The sequence below is a fragment of the Sciurus carolinensis genome, chromosome 8 (genome assembly GCF_902686445.1).
Source record: "Sciurus carolinensis chromosome 8, mSciCar1.2, whole genome shotgun sequence".
In the NCBI taxonomy this organism is placed as follows: domain Eukaryota; kingdom Metazoa; phylum Chordata; class Mammalia; order Rodentia; family Sciuridae; genus Sciurus; species Sciurus carolinensis.
The window spans coordinates 105,650,135-105,672,954 of record NC_062220.1 but is presented as its reverse complement, the minus strand read 5'-3'; the positions used below and the strand labels follow the sequence as shown (position 1 = coordinate 105,672,954).

The following is a 22,820-nucleotide window of genomic DNA, read 5'->3' as shown; positions in this document are numbered from 1 at the left end:
CAATTTATTCCACTCACGATTCAGCGTTGATGAAGAATGGAGGAAAGAGTATTCTCGTATTTCTCTGAAGGTTTGTAATCCAAAAATCATATTATAAGTGCAACTTACAACTGTCTCTATGTCTGGGAGGTTCTTGGAAACGAAGTACTGTCAGAATCATGAACAGGATACAAGGCCAGAAGAATTCCGCGAGGGAAAGGACCTGAGGAAATACATATTTTTTAAAAGTGCTGAAATAAATTGCAAAGCATTACAATAGTTCCATCTCCTGAAGGATGGTTGACAGGTCAGGTCTCTTTTTAAATAAAATCATTGTCACTCCTATTACAAAAACCACTGGGACAAAAGCTTCCTGAGAGGTCCCAGTTCATTTGTTACCTCAGCCCGATCCATGCCTATATCATCTCCTGGTCCTTCTCACCCCAGACCCAGTTTCTGGTTTTTCCAGATTCAATCAAGAAATATTTATGTGTTTCAATAATTTTTTTTTCTCTTCACTGACTTTCTTGAGATTGGAATAAACTTCTAAAATTGTTGGGGTCCAATCTCTAGACAAAGACTATCCAAAAGAGCTACCAGGAAAAGAATTACAATATTTGGAACAAAACTGAATTTTCAAAGAGAAGAGAAAAAGAAATACTGTTGACACATGGAATATGGTTCTTGTTTTATTGATTGCAGTCCATATTATTTTACAAGTACAAAAGTGTATAGCCAAACACCAAACAGGCCAGGCATGGAATTAATTCACACAGCAACCTAAGAATATGCAAGGTTAAGAGTGCTCAGTCAAACACAGGAGTGTGTCTCACTGTTTTGGACCCGGAGTTACAATTCTCTGAACTAAGGAGAACCTCTGGGCTCTTTGGCTCCTTTGTATCTTAAACTGCCATTGCTGTCCCCCTCCCATGGGAATCCTCCTCTGTAAAGTGCAGGCAGCAGATCTAAGTGTGACCAGGTGAGTGCACACCTAAAACTTCAGGCAAACACAGGTGGAAGAGTACTTCAGTCCCTGATGTAATTAAAGAAGAAAAGAAATCGCCCTCTTTGAAATAGTGGATGAGGTCTTGTGCCAGAAAATACAACATGATAAAAACTTCCCCAGACAGCGCTGAAACCCAGTATCACATATTCTTATAACAGAAGACGGCTGCAGGAGGTCAACTTCTGGTTCATGCTTAAGCCAGAAAGAAATGTGAAGAACACTCAGAAGGCTGCAGTTTATTTAAATCATTTGGTCATTCTCTGTAAGAACTTTTAAAATTTATTAAGAGGATTGGGACAAGAGGTGGCGAGGAGGATTCTATAATTAATTCTGGCTAAATATACATAGGCAAAACAGAAAATGTATCTCCTGTTAAACAATGATGTGTAATCGTCAAGAAAATACAACAATTTTTTTCATTCATTTTTCAATGACATTGATTGCTATTGTCAGAACAAAGGGTTATAAAGAAATATAAAATAATTTATAGACCTGAGACTCTTTTTTTATAAATTTATTTTTTTTATTTTTACAGACTGCATTTTGATTCATTGTACACAAATGGGGTACAACTTTTCATTTCCATGGTTGCGCAAAATGTAGATTCATACCATTCGTGTAATCATACATGTACATAGGGTAATGATTTCTGTCTCATTCCACCTGAGACTCTTATAACAACTTTTATATTATAAATAAAAAATATAAAATTTTAAAAGTACAAAAGTATGCACCAATCACCCAAAGAATAAATTATCTTAGCTTTCTTAATTCACTTAAGAACTATATATAAGCATAAATAATATTTTTAGAAACAACTTATATATCAATACTTATGAATCTTCCTCAATCTTGTTAATCACTTAATTATGAAATTTGCATGGTTTTATGTTTGGGGCCCAGGCTTTCATGAGTTTTCTTTACTTGTTTGACTGACTTTTGTAAGTATATCAGTGAAATAATATTACTAAACCAAAGTGTGTGTGGTTTTTAATCTGGATTTTTAGTTTGGATAGAAAAAACTAAAATTCCCTCATTAAAAACTGAATCAATCCTCATTCATTCTGATCACACTCTCAGCTCCTAAGACTAACAAACTTTTAATTTCTGTCAAACTTTTATCAAACTGATATGCAAAAATAAATAACTTAATTATTAGAGTCAATCATTTTAATAAGTATGTAATAATTCCTTATGTAATACTCCCTGTTCATCTAGGTGCCCATTTTTCTATTAAAGTTTTCTTTTTTCCCCTTAACTGACTTATAAATCATCATTTCTTGTCCTCTAATTAAAGAATTTATACTTTCTTAGCATTAAGCAAATATTTTCTCTAATTTTTAATTTGCCTTTTTTTATTGTCTAAATATTTTATGCCATCAACTTTTTATCTTTGTATTTGTAGTCTTTATTTTTTCCCACATCCAAAGGCAATATGATTTAAAGGAGTCTGACAAATTAAAATAGCAGGAACTCTGAAGCTACAACTATTAGTCAGTCTGAAAATCAATACAAATTTCTATTTCAAACAGAAATAACATGACTTTAAAAAAAAAAAAGAGCTCTACATATTATCACTGTGAAGTTCCTCTGAGATTCTTGAAATACAAAATACAGTGAAATCTTGAAGTCTTTTTTTTTTGTTTTGTTTTGTTTTTTACAAGTTGGTCACTGACCCTTTTGAAAAGCACAAGTAGGAAAACCTTCCATTGTTCTGAATGTGACATTACTCCATTAAGAGAAAAGCATCCAGAAGGTGAGTTCTGCAGTGTCACTGTCCTTTGTGAGCAAGTGAATCACCTCCTTTCATTAGGTTTTCTCTGCGGGGGCACAAAAGTAGCCTCCTTTTCTCATCACATTTTTACAGCATGGTTCTCTTCTCAGGTTTCATTATTATCCTTGGATCTTGTTTAACATTTCTAATCTTTCCACTGTGTAATGGGAAAGCTTTGTGGTTAATCTTAGGACCTCTCTCTCTCCAGGCCCCAGTATTGACTTCTGAATTCCGATATCTGATTTAAATGTAAACAAGGGCCTCAGTGCTGTTGAGAGGCACCAGAGACTGATGCTACTATGACTTCTGCTCTCAACAAAGCGAATCACCCATAGAATCTGCTGGTGCTTGCAAAGAACAATAGTCACCCTTCTGAATAACCATGAAGACCTCTATTCTTCCAGCAGGAGGGAAACCCTCAGCAGAGTCAGCACTCCGTTTATACCTGTGAGCTTCACGCTCCAGCAGTAGCTCACTGTGACTTTCTCTTGGATACTGTGATCTCTGTCCCACTCCCCATTCCTGTCACACTCCAGGCCCAAATATGGATAGAAGCCTTTCCTTGGTTCCTTCAGCACAGTCGAGATGGGATGGCATTTGGGGAGACCTTAGCAATACGTGCATAAAAACATGCATAGATAAAGAAATGGAATGACATATGGAAACTTCCTCACAGAATTTTCTTTCTCCCAGACAAAACGAAGCGGGAAAAGGGAAAGAAAAGAAGCTAGAGAAGGATAAACTTGCCTTGCCTGATAAAAGAAAATAGAAAGAAAGAAATTACAAAGATTCAAGGAATAAGTTTCCAGAGCAGATCAGATAAGCCCACGATTCTTTCCCAATTCAGCCCAGCGTCTCCAAAGCCATAATGATTGCCCTCACAATCCTGGTGGCTATTCCCAGGACCCACACCTAAGGAGATAAATAGCTCACACTAGTCTCCTCAACACCTTCTGACAGAGGAACTGGAGAGAATGAGCAGACAAGAAAAGTGAACACAGAAGCCGATTCTGCCAGAGAAACCTCCAAGGCTACACATACAAATATGAAATGAATCCAAAGTTGGGAAGAAATTTCCCCAAATGAATGGAAGGAACACAGTACAAAACATTTAACAAAACTGCAAAGGAAAGTGCAGAGCCCAGCTAGTCTAATAAAGGTGTGTCTCATCTCAGATGGGTCCCCATTCTTTTCCACTGTCACCTGGACCTTCTTCCTGCCACAGAGAACAGGAGAATACAGCATGCTCAGGAATCACCCTAGAGATTGAAGAAGAAATCAAATGGGCCTCACATTTATTGAAAATAGTCAAGAACAGATATAATACCTTGGCTGGGCTGCCCATGTATGAGTCAGATTAAAAGAAAGCAGAGCAGTTATCTAAACACATTGGATGGAAACAAACAACAGTGCAAGCCAAAGAAAATCACAGAGCATGATAGGGAAGAAACTTAAATAGGAAGAATTTATAACCGCTTTGCAAAGAAGAATGGTTTCATTAGAGCAAACAGAAAACAAGAGCTCAAAAAAGATAAATGAGAAGGTTATGCATCTAAAGAAAAATAACAACAAAAAAAAATTACTGTGAAATTTTAACTGATTTTTGAAGACACAGAAAATAGACACTGTTTAGATTGGAATTGCTGGAATAGAGAAAGGTGGAGATCATAATAGCAATCTTTCAAAACATTTTTAAAGGTAAGAATAGTAGGACAGAAAAACCAATGCATTTGACAAACAAAAACCATGCAACATAAGGGTAGTTGGCATTCCTGAAGCAGAGAATTCAACAAATGGAGGGGAAAATGCTCAGATACAACCCAGACCACAATAGAGAGGAAGAGTTAATCTAATCTGAAAGATTGAACTCTGTTTTAGAAAAAAAATAAGCCATAGTTGAACTTTGTATAGTGAACTTCAAGCTACTGATTCTCAAAGGCAAAGGAAGAATACTATACTATAGGTATTCACACAGGGGAAAAGGCACCTCACTAATGAGATGGAGGAAGATCAGTTTGACCTTAAACATTTCTTCAATACATTCAATACTAGATGTCAAAGCATCAATATTCACAATATTCTAAGAGAAAGCAAGTGGGATTAAATATATACATGAAAAGTAAGTATGTGATTAAATATAAGTAATATATGAAAATATATGATTATATATAATGTGAAAATATATGTGATTTATGTATACTTATATAAATACACATCCAATTGCCATTAAACAAAAAACACATATATGTGTATGTGTGTATATATATTTACAGATATAGATATAGAAATAGATATAGATATATGTGTGTTCCTTTTTCTCAATGAGGAAAGAACACATATATTATGCTAACCTTGAACCCTGAAGGGTAAAAAATACTTGTCGATGAAATCTAGCCAAAACAAAAATTTAATAAATCTTAAAATTCAGTAATATCATTTTTGCTTTCAGTAATGTGCTGGCTAGAAACAACTCTTGTACTGCTTCATTTATAAGATGTACAAGAAATCTCCAAAGACCTAAGAGGAGGAGAGTGACCAAAAAATATTTCAAAAAAAGAAAAATCATCATGAGCTGAATCTTGAAGTGCAAGCAATCAGTTACAGAGGGCAGGGGAAGAGTTCCCCTCAAGGGGAGTGGAGGAAAAGAAGAAAAGGTAATATGTTAAAAACTTAAAGCTAGGAATCTTTCTAAGCATAGGAAAGCAGAAATCTGTAAATAAAAGAAATGCAACTTTTGCCCAAAAAAGATAAATCCACACCAGGGCATGGTGCAGTGAAACAGCAGCACAGAAGATCTCGGTGGAAACACAAGAAATCAAGACACCACCTTGAAGGAGCAACCAGAATGCTCAGTGACTCCTCAACAGCAAGAAAACAGAACAGAGCTAAATAACTTCGAACGGCTAAGATAAATTCTACAATTCTAAAACTGTACACCCAGAAAATTTCAAGGAAAAGCAAGAGAAAAATTGTCAAACAGAAACCAGGTGATCCAACACAGACCTGCAAGCGATTTTCAAATAATGTGCTTTGATTCCAAACAAAGCTTGGACTAACCTATTCGGAAAATAAGGATTTTTGGACTTAATGTTAAAAAGAAAGAGGTGCATGCTATTTACGATGGGTAAAATTAAAATAGATGACACAGAATGGTTGAAATTGAAGAAATGGAAAACATATGCTAAGTAAATGTTAAACAAATTAGCTATGTTAACATCAGACAAAAAAGACTTAAGACAAAGCACATTATTAGATGTAGAAAGGATTACTATACAGAAGAATTGGAACAGGGGAAGACAATTTTATGTACATGTATACATAATTAAATAGTCTGAAAAACAGAGCAACAACCAAAATAACAGTATAAAAATTCATATTTTTATAGAAGAATCCAGTAATCTGTCTCATAAGAATTGCCTACACCAACAAGAATCAGAAAGAAAACATTTTTAAATAAGATATAATTTGTATTATCAACAAAAAGTATAGAATATTCAGGGAGAAAAATCTAAAAAACTGAAAGATATAAAATTATTACATGAAGAAAATTGTGAAACTTGATTGAAAGAGAGGAAGGAATCTTCCATCAGCAGAGTGAAAGAGAATCTAAATAAATTAATAGATAAACATTGTTAATGCATAAGTATTATAACGATGTCAGTTTTACCTAAGCGGATCTATGGGTTCAATGCAATTCTGTAATTCTACACAGATTGGTAAAATAGACTCAATTAAATTTCCAATGGAATTCTAGTAGGTTTGGTTTGTTTGGGTTATTGTCATGCTTAATGAGCTGATCCTAAAATATATTTGGGAGAACAAAGATCAAAGATCAAGATCATTCTTATCAACAGGTTGCAATAATTCATCTTTCTACATATCAAGCTTCCTAAAAATGATAGTAATTAAATTGACAGTGTACCATTCACTCAATAATATGCAAATTAACCTATGAAGTGACATAGAGAACCTCGGAAGAGAACTGTGTAGACACAGAAACCTAATGTACTTTTAAAGTAGTTGATAGAGAAGTGGGAAGAGAATTTTCTATTCAAAAAATTGTGCCAAGTAGTTGATTTTCCTGAGAGTTGGGTGAGGAGGCAGGGATGGATTAGATCCTTACCACCATGGGATATAAAAGCCTAAATGTGAAAAAAGAAAAACAAAATTTTTAAATGTTTAGAAGAAAATATAGGGTATCATCTTTATGCTTTGTGTCTTAAATAAGACACAAAACCCTTCAACATAAAGAAAATTAAACTATATATTAAATTTGCAAATCTCTGTTCTCCAGAAAGGGTACTTAAAAAGTGTAAAGACCAGTCATAGACTTGAAGAATCTATTCAACATGCATAACTGACAGTGTAAAATCCAGAACACATACAGATGTCTAAATCAATGAGGAGACACTATTATAGAAAAAAGTCAAAAGAGATGAGAAGACAAGGGCAAAATATGAAATTATCAAGATAATACAAATTCAGTTCCAACAAGATGCCATTTTATACTCACCAATTTGGGGCAAACTAAGAAGTCTGACAACATGAAGGGTCAGGGAGCAACAGGAACTTTGGAATACAGTTTGACAATATTAATAAGGAAGCTGAGGATTTGCAAATCTTTGAGCCAACAAGTCAACAACGATTTTAACGATTTTAACCTAATAACACTGTCATTGAGAAGATGTGCAACACTTGAATGGAAAGGTATGTTCAAGAATGTTTACAACAGCATTATTTGTGAATGAAAAAATAGCAGTCATGCAAAACCCATTGTACATCCTCTCATTAATTCATTAGGAAATGTATACCACATTGGACTCTACTACAGGGACTGGGGAAACAGCACTGAACAAACATGAGGTTTGTCCCTAAGAGAAGATAGAAGGAAATGAACAGGTTGAACATCCCTAATCCAAAAAGCTGAAATGCTCCAAAATCCAAAACTTTTTCAGTGCCCACATAATATTACAAGTGGAAAATTCCACACCTTGAAATTTTGCTTCAAGCACAAAATTATTAGAAATATTGTATGAGCCAGGCACTGTGGCACACACCTCTACTCCCAGTGGCTCGGAAGTCTGAGGCAGGAGGATCTCCAGTTCAAAGCCAACCTCAGCATAAGCCAACCTCAACTAAGCAACTCAGTGAGATCCTGTCTCTAAATAAAATACAAAAAACAACTGGAGATGTGGCTCAGTGGTTGATTGTCCCTAAGTTCGATCCCTGGTAACCACCCCTCTAAAGAATAAAAACAATAAAGCATTGTATAAAATTACGTTCAGGCCATGTGTATAGGTTTACATAAAACATAAATAGATTTCATGTTTAGACTTTGTAAGGCAGCTTGGGACCCCCAGCGATTCTAGCCACCGCTGTGCACTCCCGCTGAACTGCCACCCGCTTGCTTGTCTCAGCTGCGACTAGCCAATAGCTCCCAGAAAAATGCACCACGGACTCGAGGGTCTCACGCAAGAGACTTTATTATGCGGACGACTAACACATCCGCTTCAGGGTGAAAAGAAAGGAAAAAAGGAAAGATGGCGTGTGCGCTTCTCCCAGATATTGGAATCTCCCGGGCTGAAAGGAACCAGTAGCGGAGGAGAATACTTGCAAGCTGACTGATGAACCAATAGCTATCTAGCATGTTAGGACATAATGTGGGAAGCAGGAAAATGGCGGCAGCGTAAGCCCGAAATTCCTGAAACGTAAGAGGCGGGCAGAGCGCAGATTGACAGGTGGTTGGGAGGCAGAGTATCGACTTTATATTACGGACTTGGTTTCCATACCCAAGATATCTCATTATTATATGCTAATATCCCCAAATTTGTAAAAGTTCTGAAATCTAAACCACTTCTGGTCCCAAGAATTTTGGATGAGGAACATTCAACCAGTACTTGTGAAACTGAGTGAAGCAGAACAAGGCAGGAGATTTTTCTAAGGGTGCAGATAAGAAAATTGAACCCATTCTCAAATAGTTTCCTTGCATGATCCTGGAGCATTATGTATTCATCCAGTATATGACTATTATAACAACCAGAAAAACAGATAATATTGTGCCAGTTTTACACATTGGAAACCATAAAAGTAAATATTTTGTGTGGCTTCCTGGAACTAATTTGTGATGCAACTTGGATAGAAGCTCAGACCTACAGACTAAGTTCATCCTCCAGAATGAGCTTAAATCCATTTTAAAATCCTTCAAGTGGCTCATGCAGCATGTGGTTTTGGTTACAACTGAAAACCATGTAGAATGAAAAGCTTCTGTAGAAAACATGAAGTTGTAATGAATAAAGAAGAAAAGGGGACCCAGCAGGGGGAGAAGTAAGTCACAAGATCTCATTGACAGAGAGAGGAGAAAAACATGGTCAGTTTAGAATATCAAGGAAGCTGAAGCAAGCATATAATTAGTTTGTTGCCCTTGCCCTTGTAAACAAAGGGCTTTGAAGTAAGCGTAAAATTCTATTGTGTCTTTAGTGCACTGGGGCCACTGATGGGAGGAGACTTTCCCAGAAGTATTTTAAGGTTCTTTGTTGTTAAGTGTAGGGGGGGGGGGGATATAGTGCAGTGCTCTCACAATGAGTTCAAAGGAAGCATGAGTCAAACCTCGCAGAGAGTCAATTAGCAAATATTAACTACAGTCACAGGTGATCTGGGGCTTTCAAAGATCATGCCATCAAAGACCAAATCTCCCTCCTCCAGAAAAGTTTTTGCAAATATTTGTTATTTGTATTTTGATAAAAAGGAATAAACAAACTTTTTCATTTTTCCCCTTCTTCCTTTTCCCCCTCCCTTCTCTCTCTCTCTCTCTCTCTCTCTCTCCCTTTCTCTTTTTTTTCTTTTGCCTTTCACTGAAAATCAATTGCTTATCTTTCAATGTTTGTCCATTAAACATTTATTTATCACTTACTCTGTCAAACACTGTGCTACCAACCTGTGTTAAAATGATGAATAGGGAATTATTTCTTCCCTCATGGAATCAAAGGAGAAAAGCAAACAGATAATCAAAGCTACGTCTCAACCCTGAATGAGATGAATATTGGCACAATCTTTCCAAAAGTCAGGGAAGCAATAAGTTCCCAAGTTGGAAATGTATAGTCTCTGACCCAAAGATTCTTTCTCTTTTTTTTTTTAATATTTCTTTTTAGTCATTCTTGGATCTTTATTTTATTTATTTATTTATACGCAGTGCTGAAGATTGAACCCAGGGCTTCACACATGTGAGTTAGACCACTGAGCCACAACTCCAGCCCCTACCTCCTCCCCCTGCCCTGCCCCCCCCCCCCCGGGAGAAATATTTTTTTAAGGTTTAATTACATTTTATTGTTAGAAGGGGAATCCCAACAGGCAGGGCAATATACACGGTCCCAGATATCACCATGGAAATGCTGAGAAGTCATGATTACAGAAGAGGTAACTGGAATTGAACGACATGATCCAGGAGAAGCCAGCCAGGAATGCAAACATGATCAGAATGGACTGGCAGGGTGGTCAGATCACAAGGTGAGGGAGAGAACAGGCCCCTTCACTCCTGTTTCTTATAGTTCTCCAGGTGTGACAGGACTCAGCCGGCCGGCAGGAGGAAGCAGGAGGTGAGCCCAGTGGTGATGTCCATGGTCCAGAGCAGCTATGGTGGCTGCTTGGAATGGACCTGGGCGTGGGCACCAGGAGCCGCCGGGCAAAGCCTATTAGGCCCCTTAGCAGTAGCGGCATGAGGACAGACATGACCACACAGATGAGACCTCTGACAGAAGATTCTTATTCCTTACATTTTTCATTAGGAAATCATTAAATAAGTGTCTAAAAATATTTTAAAAACTAAAAATAGTTACAAAGTGTCTAAAAATATTTACTAATAACTAAGCATCAGTAATTAGCAAATTGGTATACTGTATTCAGTAAATCCCTGAGCAATTATTTTTATAATGGAGTTAAGTATATATTGATTTGCATTTTTAAAATCTCCAATTATTGTGGCTAGAGCTGGGCTATTTGAGCTAAAGGATGTAAGAGGCAGTATTTTTTCTGCCACAGCTGAGTTCATTGAGAAGATGGAAGGCTATAAATGAATGAAGATTGTCTGAGAGATGAGCATCCAGGGTTCCAAATGTTCCATTCACAAGATGGGACCAGGGAACAAAGGAAGAGGAGAACTGAGAGGATCCTCTCTTCTAAGTTACTGCTCACACTGAATGCAAATCTAAACAAAATACCAATCGGAGTAATTTTTTAGGTCCAAAATGTTTCTAGAATCTAATGGATGAATAAATATATTCAAAAACAAAGAAAATTTTGAAGGAAAGAGAATTATAAAAAGGTTCTATTCCTAAAAATACATTAGAATTTATTATAAAATATCAACACTTTAAAAATGAAACTGGTGCCCAAATAGAAAGTTACCTCAGTGCCACAGCATGGCAAACCCCAAAATAGACTTTATTATGGTACAAAATATATGACATAATAACCTATACAGTACAAAGGTGGAGGAAAGAGTGATTTAGCAAGGGTGTTAGTCATCTGGGTTTGGAATTTTTAGAAAAGAATAAAACCATATATAATATTCAAGAATATACCCTAAGTAGACAGAGTCTAAAATAGAGTAAATTTAATTTTAGAAAAACTGGAGATTATTGATTACACTAATTAATTATAACAGACTATAAATTAAACTAATGGGAATAAAGTAGAATCTCACAGTTTCAAAATTATAAAATATATTTTAATGAAAAGGAATAGAAGACTATTTCTTTGTAAGATATACAAACTAAACCTGAATGAGAACAATATGAAAAGGACAGTAAGCCAGAGAAATTCTTGTAATCACCAAGCCTCTAATTATACAATTGGGAAAGAACTTGATGGGCAATTTATATAAGAAAAATAGATGTGAAAAAATGCGTTCTTATACTGATTCCTCAAAATAGAAACTTAAATAAACTTTATATAACATTGTACCTGTGCTAAATTTGTAAGCATAGACTACACAGGGCCAAAGAGAATACAGCATTAAACACATCAGTTGGTGTCACATGATCATACATCCCTTTGAACATGAAGCCAGTCCACAGATAGCAGGAATCATCAAGATGGACAGTAGATTGAGCTCCCTTCTGGCTCAGCCATATTACTATTTAGAAATTATTCTAAGTTTATTTAAAATATGTCTGGCATTAAGGTAATACTTAATATGACATGGTCTATCAAAAGAGGGACATGTCAGGGTAATCAAGACACCATCAGACACAAGGATACTCCCGCCACAGAAGTATAAGACTGGTGGTGCTTCACCTCACCTGGAATTTGGTACTCAGACTACCTGTGCCAGCCTATGCTATAGCCACGAATTTCAAGTATATGCTAGACAATGTCCAAGGCCATCCTGTGGATGCCACCAGTGGCTCCTGACAATGAATAGAGTGGCCACCAACTTCACCCCTGGCATTCTACATGTTCGAGAGCATTTCACAAACTCAAGTCTTTATCACATAAATTCAGCAAGTGTTTGTTCAGTGCTATCTAGAGGAACAGGAAGGGTGTCAGCTCTATATCAGGCAGAACCAGGTCTCAGGGAGGCCCTCCTGCTCCCCTCCATTGGACCTAAGGAGATCTCTTCCCCTTCTGACCGCTATCCTCCATCTGTCAAACTGGACATAAGAATTCCTGCCAGGGGTCTAGGAAGAATAAGACAAGGATCCCGTTCTAAAGTTCATGATCATCTGGAAGAGAAGGACAATCAGACACCACTCAGTTTGGCCGAAGTGACAGACAGATGAAAGGAGCCAAAGCAAAGGGAATTCTGTACCCTCGGTCCTTTCTAGAGCACAGCATGCCTTTAAACTTCCAGCTTGGGTCTTCTGTAGCAGCCCCTTTGGGCTGCAAAAAGTCATGATTCTATAAGTCTGGGAAAGGTCACCCCGCCTCCTAGCTGCCTCCCTCTCATCTCTAAGGAATGATCATTTTGCAGATAAGTGGGCACTGGTGAACACAGGTACAGGTACGACTCTCCGTGGAGTCCCAGCCTTACGTCTGAAGGATTATATCAGGAACTTAGGCTGCCTTTACTAAAAGCAGTGGCTCTGGTGCATGTGGGTAGCTGAAAGAAGGATAAAGCTTGGCCTCTCTGCCTTTGTATCAGTGTCCTTTATTAAATTTTGGGTCAGGTCCCTCTTCACATCTACGTGTAAACCTGCTAATCCTCTGAAGAGTGAGTGCTCATCTAAAAACTAGTAATACAAGATTGACTAGTCCTAAATTTACCCAATCTCTCTCATCTCGTCCTTCAAGACTGAGACCAAATCTCCAGGGAGATATGCAGACTCTGGTTTGAGATCCCTAGAGTGGCATCTAGAAATAGGTCTTCAGCCATTATCCTACACCTTTCAGAAAAGCAGGAGCAATCATCACATGGAAACTGAATGGTCCCCTTCCAGAATCACAGGTCTGACAAATAAATGTCCTGAGCAACAAATGGAAATTGCTTCCTCATGTGATAAGGACTTCTCTAGAACTGCCTCTTTGCAGAACCAAACTGAGAAAATGATCCACCAGATCATAGTTTGACTAAGACTGCTTAATTATGCATACCTCTCACCCAGTACCCCCAATTCTTCCTCTATTTAAACCTGGATCTCCTGTCAGCAACTGGAAGACAGGGCTGAGATGCTGGGTCTCACTTCGCCTTCCCAGTATAGTGACGTTGATTAAAGTTGCTTTTCACACTTTGCACCATTACCTTTACTGCTTGGTTTTTAAGGGCATGGCCAGACCTGATTAGTTGTCCTCCAGAGTCAGGTCTCTGGCCCAGGATGCAGGTAACAGTATGACAGTTGCTAATGAGGCAAGTTTGGATGACTGTGTATCTGAGATGAGCCCTAATGCCTGCCATGGGACAGCCACAATCAGATCTGCACAGATGGCATGCATGAGTGAGCCCTCTGAGGGAGCCAACAGCCAGGTATCAAGGGAAGGAAACGTGCCAAGGAGATATAAAGTAGGGAGAGCAGAGGGTGCAGAGAGTGGCAAATGTTTGACTGACCTCAAAGCTTTCCTCGAAGGGGCTCCCACTGTCCCCGGGTGACAAAGCCAGTATGCACTTCAATCTGGTTGGTTCCCCAATAAACAGCCTCAGCCTCCCATAGAATTTCATGGAAACAAGCCTTGACGTTGCTTTTGCCTCCGGTCTCTAGACTTATTGTGATTATGAGTTGTGTTGTTTTGTTTTATTTTTAACCTTTCTTGTCATTGAAAGACCTTGGCCTACCTGGACCAAAAAAATAACTACAGCAAAGGAATTCCAGGGTATTTCCAATGAGAACTACATTCAGAAGTAGGAGGGAACAAGTCTCCTGGGCAAAGTTAGGATCTTTACTTTTTGTGTTTCACAGACGCCACATAAATCCACCATCCTAAATAAAATCTTCTAGTCCTAGTCTTTTGATGATCTTGTCATTTTTCTCTCCAAAATTCTGGTAACAATTTCAGAAAAAGAGCAACATCCAGAGTTGTTTGTTTTTTATTTTTATTTTTTCCTTTTATTTTCTTTTCATCCAAAAAGGAAATGGGAAGTCAGATGCCTTGTTTTTTGGAAACTCAGTCATTTTTTCATACCTTAAGAAGGTCTGGATAGTCCTATAGTCAGGCTGTGATATAGGACACAAAGGATGTTTACAGCTGAACAAAACTCTTACACAGAAGTTCCCTCACTGTCCAGTAAAGCTATTTTCATGTCTCCTGGTTTATGTAATGGCTTGTGCTCAGAGAGAAAGCAGAGGGAAACAAAACTACAGTTAAAGGATTAGAAGCAAATGAAGCTCCCTCCAAAGTGAAAAGTCCCTGTGTGATAAAGGATGGAAAGAGCAAACAAACCCCAAACAGCCTAGCACATGCTAGCCCTCAAGACACAAAAAGCATGTTTGCTTTTCAATAATTAGATTTGTCTTCGTTCACTGTTCTAGGTAAATTGAGACACACATAACCTACAGTGGCCTTACAGTGACTGAACAGTTTCCTTTCCAGGGTCCAGGGCAGGGTGAATCCTGACCAGGGCAGCCCAGGACTACTCCAAGAACCCCACAAGCTCTGAATTTCACAGCCAATAGAGAGATCATTAACTTTGCCATCTTATCAGTCCAAACGGAAGTTGGACGATTCTCCAATAGTATTGTTAGGCTCTCAGGTCAGAGCCTCAGATCATCACAAAGCCAGGGACATCTGCACTAAGATAGGCTTCTATCTAGAGGGAAAGAAGTCAGCCCTGAAAGTGACCATGTGGCCTAACCAAGTGAATTGGGTAACTTTCACATAACTGCTAGAATATTTAAGGATAGTTCAAGGGTTCCCACACTGCCCTAAGAAATCCCATCTTTGTGGGTTTGTGTATGGCGCTCTACTGGGGTGGTCAGCTGGTGGGAGGCAGAGCAGAAAGCTCACTGGTCAGCAGATGACTATTTAGCAATGCTCCCTAGGTCCCAATTCTGATCAGTCAGTCAATAAATCTCTAGTCTACAAGCACTATGTTCATTTGTAGCTTCTGGTAAGTACTAGCATGCCAAAAAGAGTGGCACATGCCATCTGGCGCTAAGTAAGGACCAACAGACTTTAATCAATGTCGCCATCCAATCCCGCTGCCTGTGCTGGACATACCATCAGGAGGATCCAAGCACGCCTGAGTCACATAATTCAGGCCCTTCCATGAGAAGAATCTGGAAGCTGACTGAGACTAACTGAGGTGCAGGGACTCTGTTATGGATCAAGAGGTCAGCTGAGGGTCACTAGCATGTAAACACCCCAGAAGCTGTACCATGCCCAGGAAATTTGATGTCATTCTACCAGTCTGTATAGTCAAAGAGACCACAGACATTTAAAAGTCAGAATTCTGCCCTTAAGGTAGTCCTAGCTGTGCACCTTGAGAAACTGCCTGCTGAGAACTAGCAGAAATCAGAGCCAGGTGGCCACATAGTACCTCTTTGGACAGCTCATGAAGAATGGCCCAGAAGCTTCAGCTCAGCCTCCCATTCCCAGCATTAATTCACTCCATGCTGAGTGGAGATTTTAAACACGTTCTTAGGAAAGTCACATTCTGATGAATGTCTTTCTTTCCACCCAAGTGGGTTAAGCACCACATTTCTCCCTGTGGGCACCTGAAGTTCAGACTGTGCTATTTAAAAGTCCCAACCCACCTAAAGCATAGGTTTGTCTCCTGAACTGAAGTTGGATTTACACAGATACAGCTCCAGGCTGGGCTGGGTTTACATTCATAGGCTGAATTGTTTTCCCCTAAAACTCATATTTTGAAGTCCTAACCCCCAGCATCCCAGAATGTGATCTTATTTGGAAATAGGGTCATTGCACACGTTGTTAGTTAAGAGGAGGTTATGGCAGAGTAGAGTTAGCCCTAATCCCATATGCCTATGTCATTTTAAAGGAGAAATTTGGAGACAGAGAGACAAATACAAAGGGAAGATGAGGTAAAGAGATGCAGGGTTAACACAGTCATCTATAAACCAGTCCTCAAAGGAACTAGACCTGCTGAGACCTTGATCTGGGACCAGCCTCCAGAACTGTGAGAAAGATGGTACATTGCTTAAGCTACTTTGTGGAATTTGTTCCAGCAGGCTGAGCAGACTCATACATTCTGGGCAGGAGTGGATGCACCCCTGTTGCCTTGTGGGGTGATGGTAGGGCCCTCAATTTTGGAAGTCTCTTTTGATTAGAAATCTCTGACCAACCAACAGGAGGACAGTACAACTTCAAATGAAAGAATATTGTTAAACAAATTTCTTCTTTTGGCACCAAGACTCCATACCAGTGACACTTTGCTATTTTTATTCATAAACCCACTTGTAGGTCATAGTAGCTTTAAGTCCTTTGGCAACATGCCCAACATGAATTTGTTAACATAGTTAATGTTCAAACATTTGAACTTTCAAGGTCTCCCTGGACCCACTAATAAAAAACTCTTCTGCTATTAAAAAAAAAAAAATGCATACAGTTGTAACAGTTTGTCAGGAACCACCATTCAAGATCACTGAAGATTTTTTCCTGAACCTGACTTAGAGAAAAATCAGGTACTTGACCTTTGACCTACTGATTCCTGCTAATACCCTGAGCAGAATATTATAACAAATCTTACAGCAAACAAAATGATGAGTTATAATTTGTAACTATATAAAAACACCACCACCTACAACAACAAAATATTACCTCAGACAACAGTCAAAAGAAAAGAGCTAATTTACTTATGAGGGGCGGGGCTTTATATCTATAATTTTTTGCAATTTCAGAAAAGTACAGAATTTTTATTTTTTTATTATTTTGATTCATTGTACACAAATAAGGTACAACTTTCATTTCTCCTGTTGTACATGAATAGAATAAGACAAAGTACAGAAATTGTGGCTATCATGTTGTTTACAAAAGAAAGTTGTTCTTTAACACTATGTTGGACTGTTAGCATCTGAATGCAGTGGTTGATAGAAATAGCAAAGAAATGTGAGATTATTTTGTTTTAGAAAGGGGAAACACACCTCTACCCACACAAAAGGTCACAGGTTTGAAGCAGTGGAAGCTCAGAGTAAGTGTTTATTCCTGTACATATTGAAAGAAAAAACACCCCAGCAATTTCCAAGATGATGCTTTGAAAGTCTAGATCGTAGGGTAGATTGCAAGAAGTAAATAATGTAGAATGGGATTCAGCCTGGTTAGGGTGAGCTCATATGGCTCCTCTGATGGTGTGGAGGTAGATGTCAACTTGGTTATGTGTTGAGTGGAGAAGCTGCTATCACTGAACTCAGCCTCAGGGGCTTCCTCTGAGGCAGGTCAGAAAGAGGGGCTCTGTCAAGACACTGTAATTCTCATCCATGTCTTAAACAAAGTGTACATGTTACCACCATGGCTGTTTAAAACAAGAATGCAGTGTTTGAAGTGTGGGACAGATCTGGGGTATGTATCTCTGGATTCTGTGACATGGTATACATAGCAGGTCATTCCCAATATATATATTTTTATGTTCATCAGACCCTCTTGGACTATGGTTGGGAATAAATGGTTTGTAGGACTATGATGTCATGGTTAGTGAGTTCTCTGTCACTATAATGAAATACCTGAGATATTAAACTTATAAAGAGAAAAGGTATATTTTGGCTTACAGTTTGGAGGCTCATCAGTTGGCCCCACTGCTTTGGGCTGTGGTAAGTAACATCAGGGTGGGAGCATGTGAGGGAGCAAAACTATTTACCTCATCATGAACCAGAGAACGAAGAAAGAGGAAGAGACCAGGGTTCAACAATCTTCTTCAAGGACTTTACCCCAGTTACCTAAAGTACTCCTTCTAAGTCCCACCTCTTAAAGTTTCCAAAACCTCCCAATAACACCATCCTGGTGACCAAATTTTTAACACATGGGCCTGTGGGCAACATTCAAGATGCTACCTATAAAACAATGTCCTTATATTAAACTATGTTTCACTGTCCCTCCTCTAGTCCAAGTCTTCAGTAATATTGACCAAATTCAAAAGACTTATGTCATCTTTCATTAATGGAGTAAGTGATCAGAGTCCTGTCCAGTTGGGGTGAAGAGGAGGGAGATTAGCAGTCAACAGAGATGAGATTCAGAACAAGAGATAAAGATTTCAATGGATGCAGAAGATGGGAGGTAACAGTGACCCCAAGAAAGGTCACTGCTCCGTGACTCAGGGCATGGACTCAGCCACCTCCTGTCAAAACAGAGATCCCCAAAGACCACAGAACTAGGAGATGTCTAAGGAGCAGACACTTGCCTTGTAGTATTTTCTTGTATTACTTTTTTGAATTTAGAAGTAAACATTTGATTGATTTACCATTACAATGAAATATAAAAGTGAATATGTAAGTTCACATGGAAAATCCTGGCTCACAGTCACTGGACACTTGGTGAAATTGCTCAGGATCTATCTAGGAAGACTCCTGAGGGCATCTTCACTGTCATTGACCTGCAAGAAATGAACATGTCCTGGCCTTGACCCAGAAGCCCTGCTCCAGGAAACATATTCAAGAGAACCAGGATATGTCCTTCATGAATTGCAATCTTATTCATGACAGTAAAAACTAGAAAGAACCTTCAGGCCCAACATAAGGAAATGCTCCAATAACTGATGGACTATCATGCGATAAAGCCATTAAACAGCAAGACCATGGACCAACTTTTAAAATGTTGAACTTCCATGTTAAATGGAAAAAAGGACTAAGATTTTTATTTATGTAAGATTATTGTCTTACTTATGCTCAATAACGAGAAAAGACCACAAATGTAGCGGACGAATTAGTACAATGGAATTTTAGATGGTTTTTAAAAGAAATTTTCATGTAGTTATAGTGCTGCTTTATAATAAATTAAAATCAAGAGGAAAAAGAAGGGTGCCATTAAAGTAATTCTAAAAATGTGTTATTTTCCCAATAAATAGAATTTTAACAATCTAGATATGAGACGGTGATGGAAATTATTCAGCCATTATATCTTTAAATTTTTTTTCCTGTTTGAAATTTCCATAATAAAATGTTTTTAAAGAAATTATAATCACAAAATAATAAAATGAAGGACTTTTAAAGAAACAAATAGAAAACAGACACACTTCCTTCTGCTTTCAAATAGTGCCTGGTTCTTATTCACTAAGGAAATATTTATTTGAGGCCATTTGTTCACTTGGTCAGATTGGTCATTCTGCAGTTTATGCCAACACCCATTTCCACAATGTAAAAGAATTCACAGATCATCGTTGAAGAGCAGAAGGAAGCTATGAAAAGTAGGTCAGTTTAAAGACATTCACCCAGAGGGGTCTGGCCTCAATATTTCCACTGCAATTGATTAAGAGATGCAAACATAATCACAGAGTATGCCCCCTGGTGTTCTGCTCTAACCCAATCATGCAAATCACATATCTAGAGCTACCCTCACTTCTCCTGCCCCACATAACCCCTGGTTCGTGTCCCAGATGTCTGCTACCATGCCTGGCACGATGGCCCCATAAGAAAGCATCTTCAACTCATGCTGAGCACCACTGCCAGCACATTGCATGGACTAACCACTTACTCTTTGCAAACAATCTGGTCTCATAGGAAAGAAAACCCAACCAAGAAATTCGCCTAAATAAGTCACCTAGTGTGTGACAGAGCTGGGATGTGAAGCCAGTCAGGCAACTCCAAATTTACTCAAACTCTTGGGTTGTTTCTACTCTGTTGCTATTGTAAGCATTGTCATGATGAATAAACTTGTACAAATACCGTTTCCATTTGTGTGGGGACATCTGTAGACATGTTCCCAGAAAAGGGTTCATTAATGTTTTATTGCATATTTGTTTGATTTTTTCAGAACTGACTCCAGTTCCTTAAGGACAGGCCACACAATTGTCTTGTCCACTCAGTAGAGATACAGTAAGTTTTTACTTTATTCTATCCTTCCTTTACTCATTCAACAAATTTTTATTGAACACCTTCTGTGTTCAAGGTACTCTTCTGAGTACTGGGGAGTATGCTGGTGAACAAGCCAGGACAACGTCCAGTTCTTATGGATCTTACAAACAACTGCAGGATCCAGAGGCAACTAACAAGTAGGTAAATCTGTATTGGGTTATGAATGATGAATAACAAAGGGAAAATGACGATGAAGAAGGATAGAGTGCAGGACTTACCAATTTTATAAAAGCAGACATCAAAATAAATAAATGAGCAAAATATTCAGGTAAGGATGTTTCCCTTAACAATAACCAATAATAATTATGAAAAATAATTAACCAAATAATAAGTATGAAAAATATGTGTCCAATAAGAGGGAGTAGTAGATAGTCCAGATACCTTCCCCCTCACTTAGCTATTGAACTTATTGAGTTGACATATATATATAAAAAAAGAAAGAACAGTGCTTGGAAATCCAACTTCCCCTTAGAACATCCTTTCATGGGAAAATAGATTTAGTTCCACAAAACAAACTTCCATGTTTAATACACTGTACTTAAATGGAAGCCCCCCACACGCACCCATGTGCTGACAATTTGTCAAGAGCAGAAGTCCAATTTGTTCATTTCTGATCTTGAAATTCTTATACAATCAAATTTTCGACTAAAAATCATTCTAATCCTGATACCATATGAAAAGAAGACATCTCCTTTAATATATGTTCTATTGTGAGAAAGAAAGGAAGGATATTCTGGCTGAGGAAAGGAATCAGCAAAATTATTAAATTCCATATCAATTATGAATTTCTGCAAACAGAAGAATTTGTCAGCAGAAAAACTTCATCTAATAAGTGTGGACCTTAAAGTCAGAAATAACACAGATGCAGTATTATAGAACTACTGCTGAAAATGACATTCCCATGTGTTAACGTTTATCTGGCAGCATCAGGAATAAAGGGGCAACTAATCATAATAAATGATTGAGTTTTATTTTATTAAAATACACATATATGGGACCTTTATTTAAGTGTTCACACAAATTTGGTTTGAGTAATTCCATTAATCCGCTTAGGGAAACCTTGCTGATGAAATTGAAATACAATTCTAAAAAACATGTACATTAACACTAAAAACAAGACATTAAAAAATAAATACTGAGTTCACGTGTTTGTAAAGCTTTGTTCACACACTTTGTACCAGCTCACACGTTAGAATCACTAACTGCAATATTCTTTTTATGCATTAAATACGTCTGATGCCTCTCAAACCAGAGGACTTGCAGTTCATTTTTTACAGTAAGTGTCCAAAACACCAGTTAGAGTTTAAATTGCATTTGTTATATTTGGAGGGAATTTTTTCTAAATTATCCCCTTTTTGACAAGATTCTGGTGTTTTAACATTGCGCTGCTCTTTAGAATTTAGCGGTTTTTTCCCTTAGGGCAAGTTCTGATGTAAAATAATCTGACTTTCCCAAATCCCCTGCAGGGCGAACTTTTGCACCTTCCAGGAGGCAGAGACAGGGAAGACAGACCCTGGTCCCTCTCCAGCCCTAACTGGAGCCCTCTAGAGAACCAAGGCAAGCACTCACCGGGTGCCGGAGTCTGCAGAGCCAGTTCTTCCAGAGCAGGGCTTGGAACTGGTGCCTCCTGTGCCCCATCCCTGCTGCTCCTTGCTCTTGGTCAGGTCAGCCTGTTAGGACAGTGCTTCTATCTGCCGGGGCTCGGGGCGGAGGCAAGTTGCCTATTAGTCAATTCTAACAAAAGTGAGTGACGCAAGAGAGATTACTGGTGACTGAATAAGGCAGGCATCAAATGTCCCCTCATGCTCTGCATCTGCCGAGAAATCTTTTCTCTAGCTGTTGTTTTGGGGAGAGTTAGATTCCAGGAGTCTGCCTTCTGGGTACTTCCTGGGTAAAAACGATGCAAGCCCACCTTTCCAAAATCCCACACATCTGGTGCACACAAGAAGTGAGGCCCGCATTCACCATTGACCTCTTTTTCCCCTTGATGTTAAGTGGAAGGAATTATGACTCCTCTTTCCTGAAATGTCAGTTAACTCCCTAATTTACCAAAATATTTCCATTTTGGTGGTTCCACAGCAGAGACTTGCAAAAGAAAAATATGGAAGCAGTTGGTCTTGCAGAGGTTGTGGAATGGGTGGCTCAAGGTCCATTTTGCTGCTGCACCCCCAATTCTTACTCTGCTCTCACCATTTTCCCCCCATGAGGTTGGGACCTGTGTTTCAGAGTGCAGGGAAAGAAGAGCAAGCAACCATCTGGAGGGTGCTGGGTGCAGACATGGCAGGACTCAGCAAGCCCATCAGTTGCCTCTGAGCCCTGTGTGATTCCTGCACACCTGGAACAAGATTCAATTGTGTGCTGGTGGCCCCATCATCCTGGAAGTCAGTCCTTCCTGACTTCCTGTGGCCCCCAGTTGTGGTCAGAAAGACCTCAGGCAACCCAATCTTGTGGTCTTCCATTTCATAAAGCATTTTCACCATAAGCTGCAAATGCTCTATAAATGGCTTTTGCAACAGGAAACAGGGACACCCAGGCTTCAGCAAAGGTATTGACTCAATTATTCTGTAAATGCACTTTTTAAAAGAACATCAATTTTATTTTGGTGTTTTTCACA

The 22,820-nt window shown here is 38.6% G+C and overlaps 1 protein-coding gene and 1 pseudogene across 1 annotated transcript in view; both read right to left on the bottom strand.

Annotated features, from left to right (window-relative positions):
• Abca13 (ATP binding cassette subfamily A member 13) overlaps positions 1–21,844 on the bottom strand; it is a 475,698-nt gene extending 453,854 nt beyond the window's left edge. Inside the window, 2 exon segments of the mRNA XM_047562044.1 lie at positions 109–202; positions 21,776–21,844. Of these exon segments, the coding sequence (XP_047418000.1) occupies positions 109–202; positions 21,776–21,844 (163 nt within the window).
• On the bottom strand, positions 10,285–10,484 carry LOC124991198 (cytochrome c oxidase subunit 8A, mitochondrial-like; annotated as a pseudogene).
• Positions 21,845–22,820: the final 976 nt, after the last annotated feature.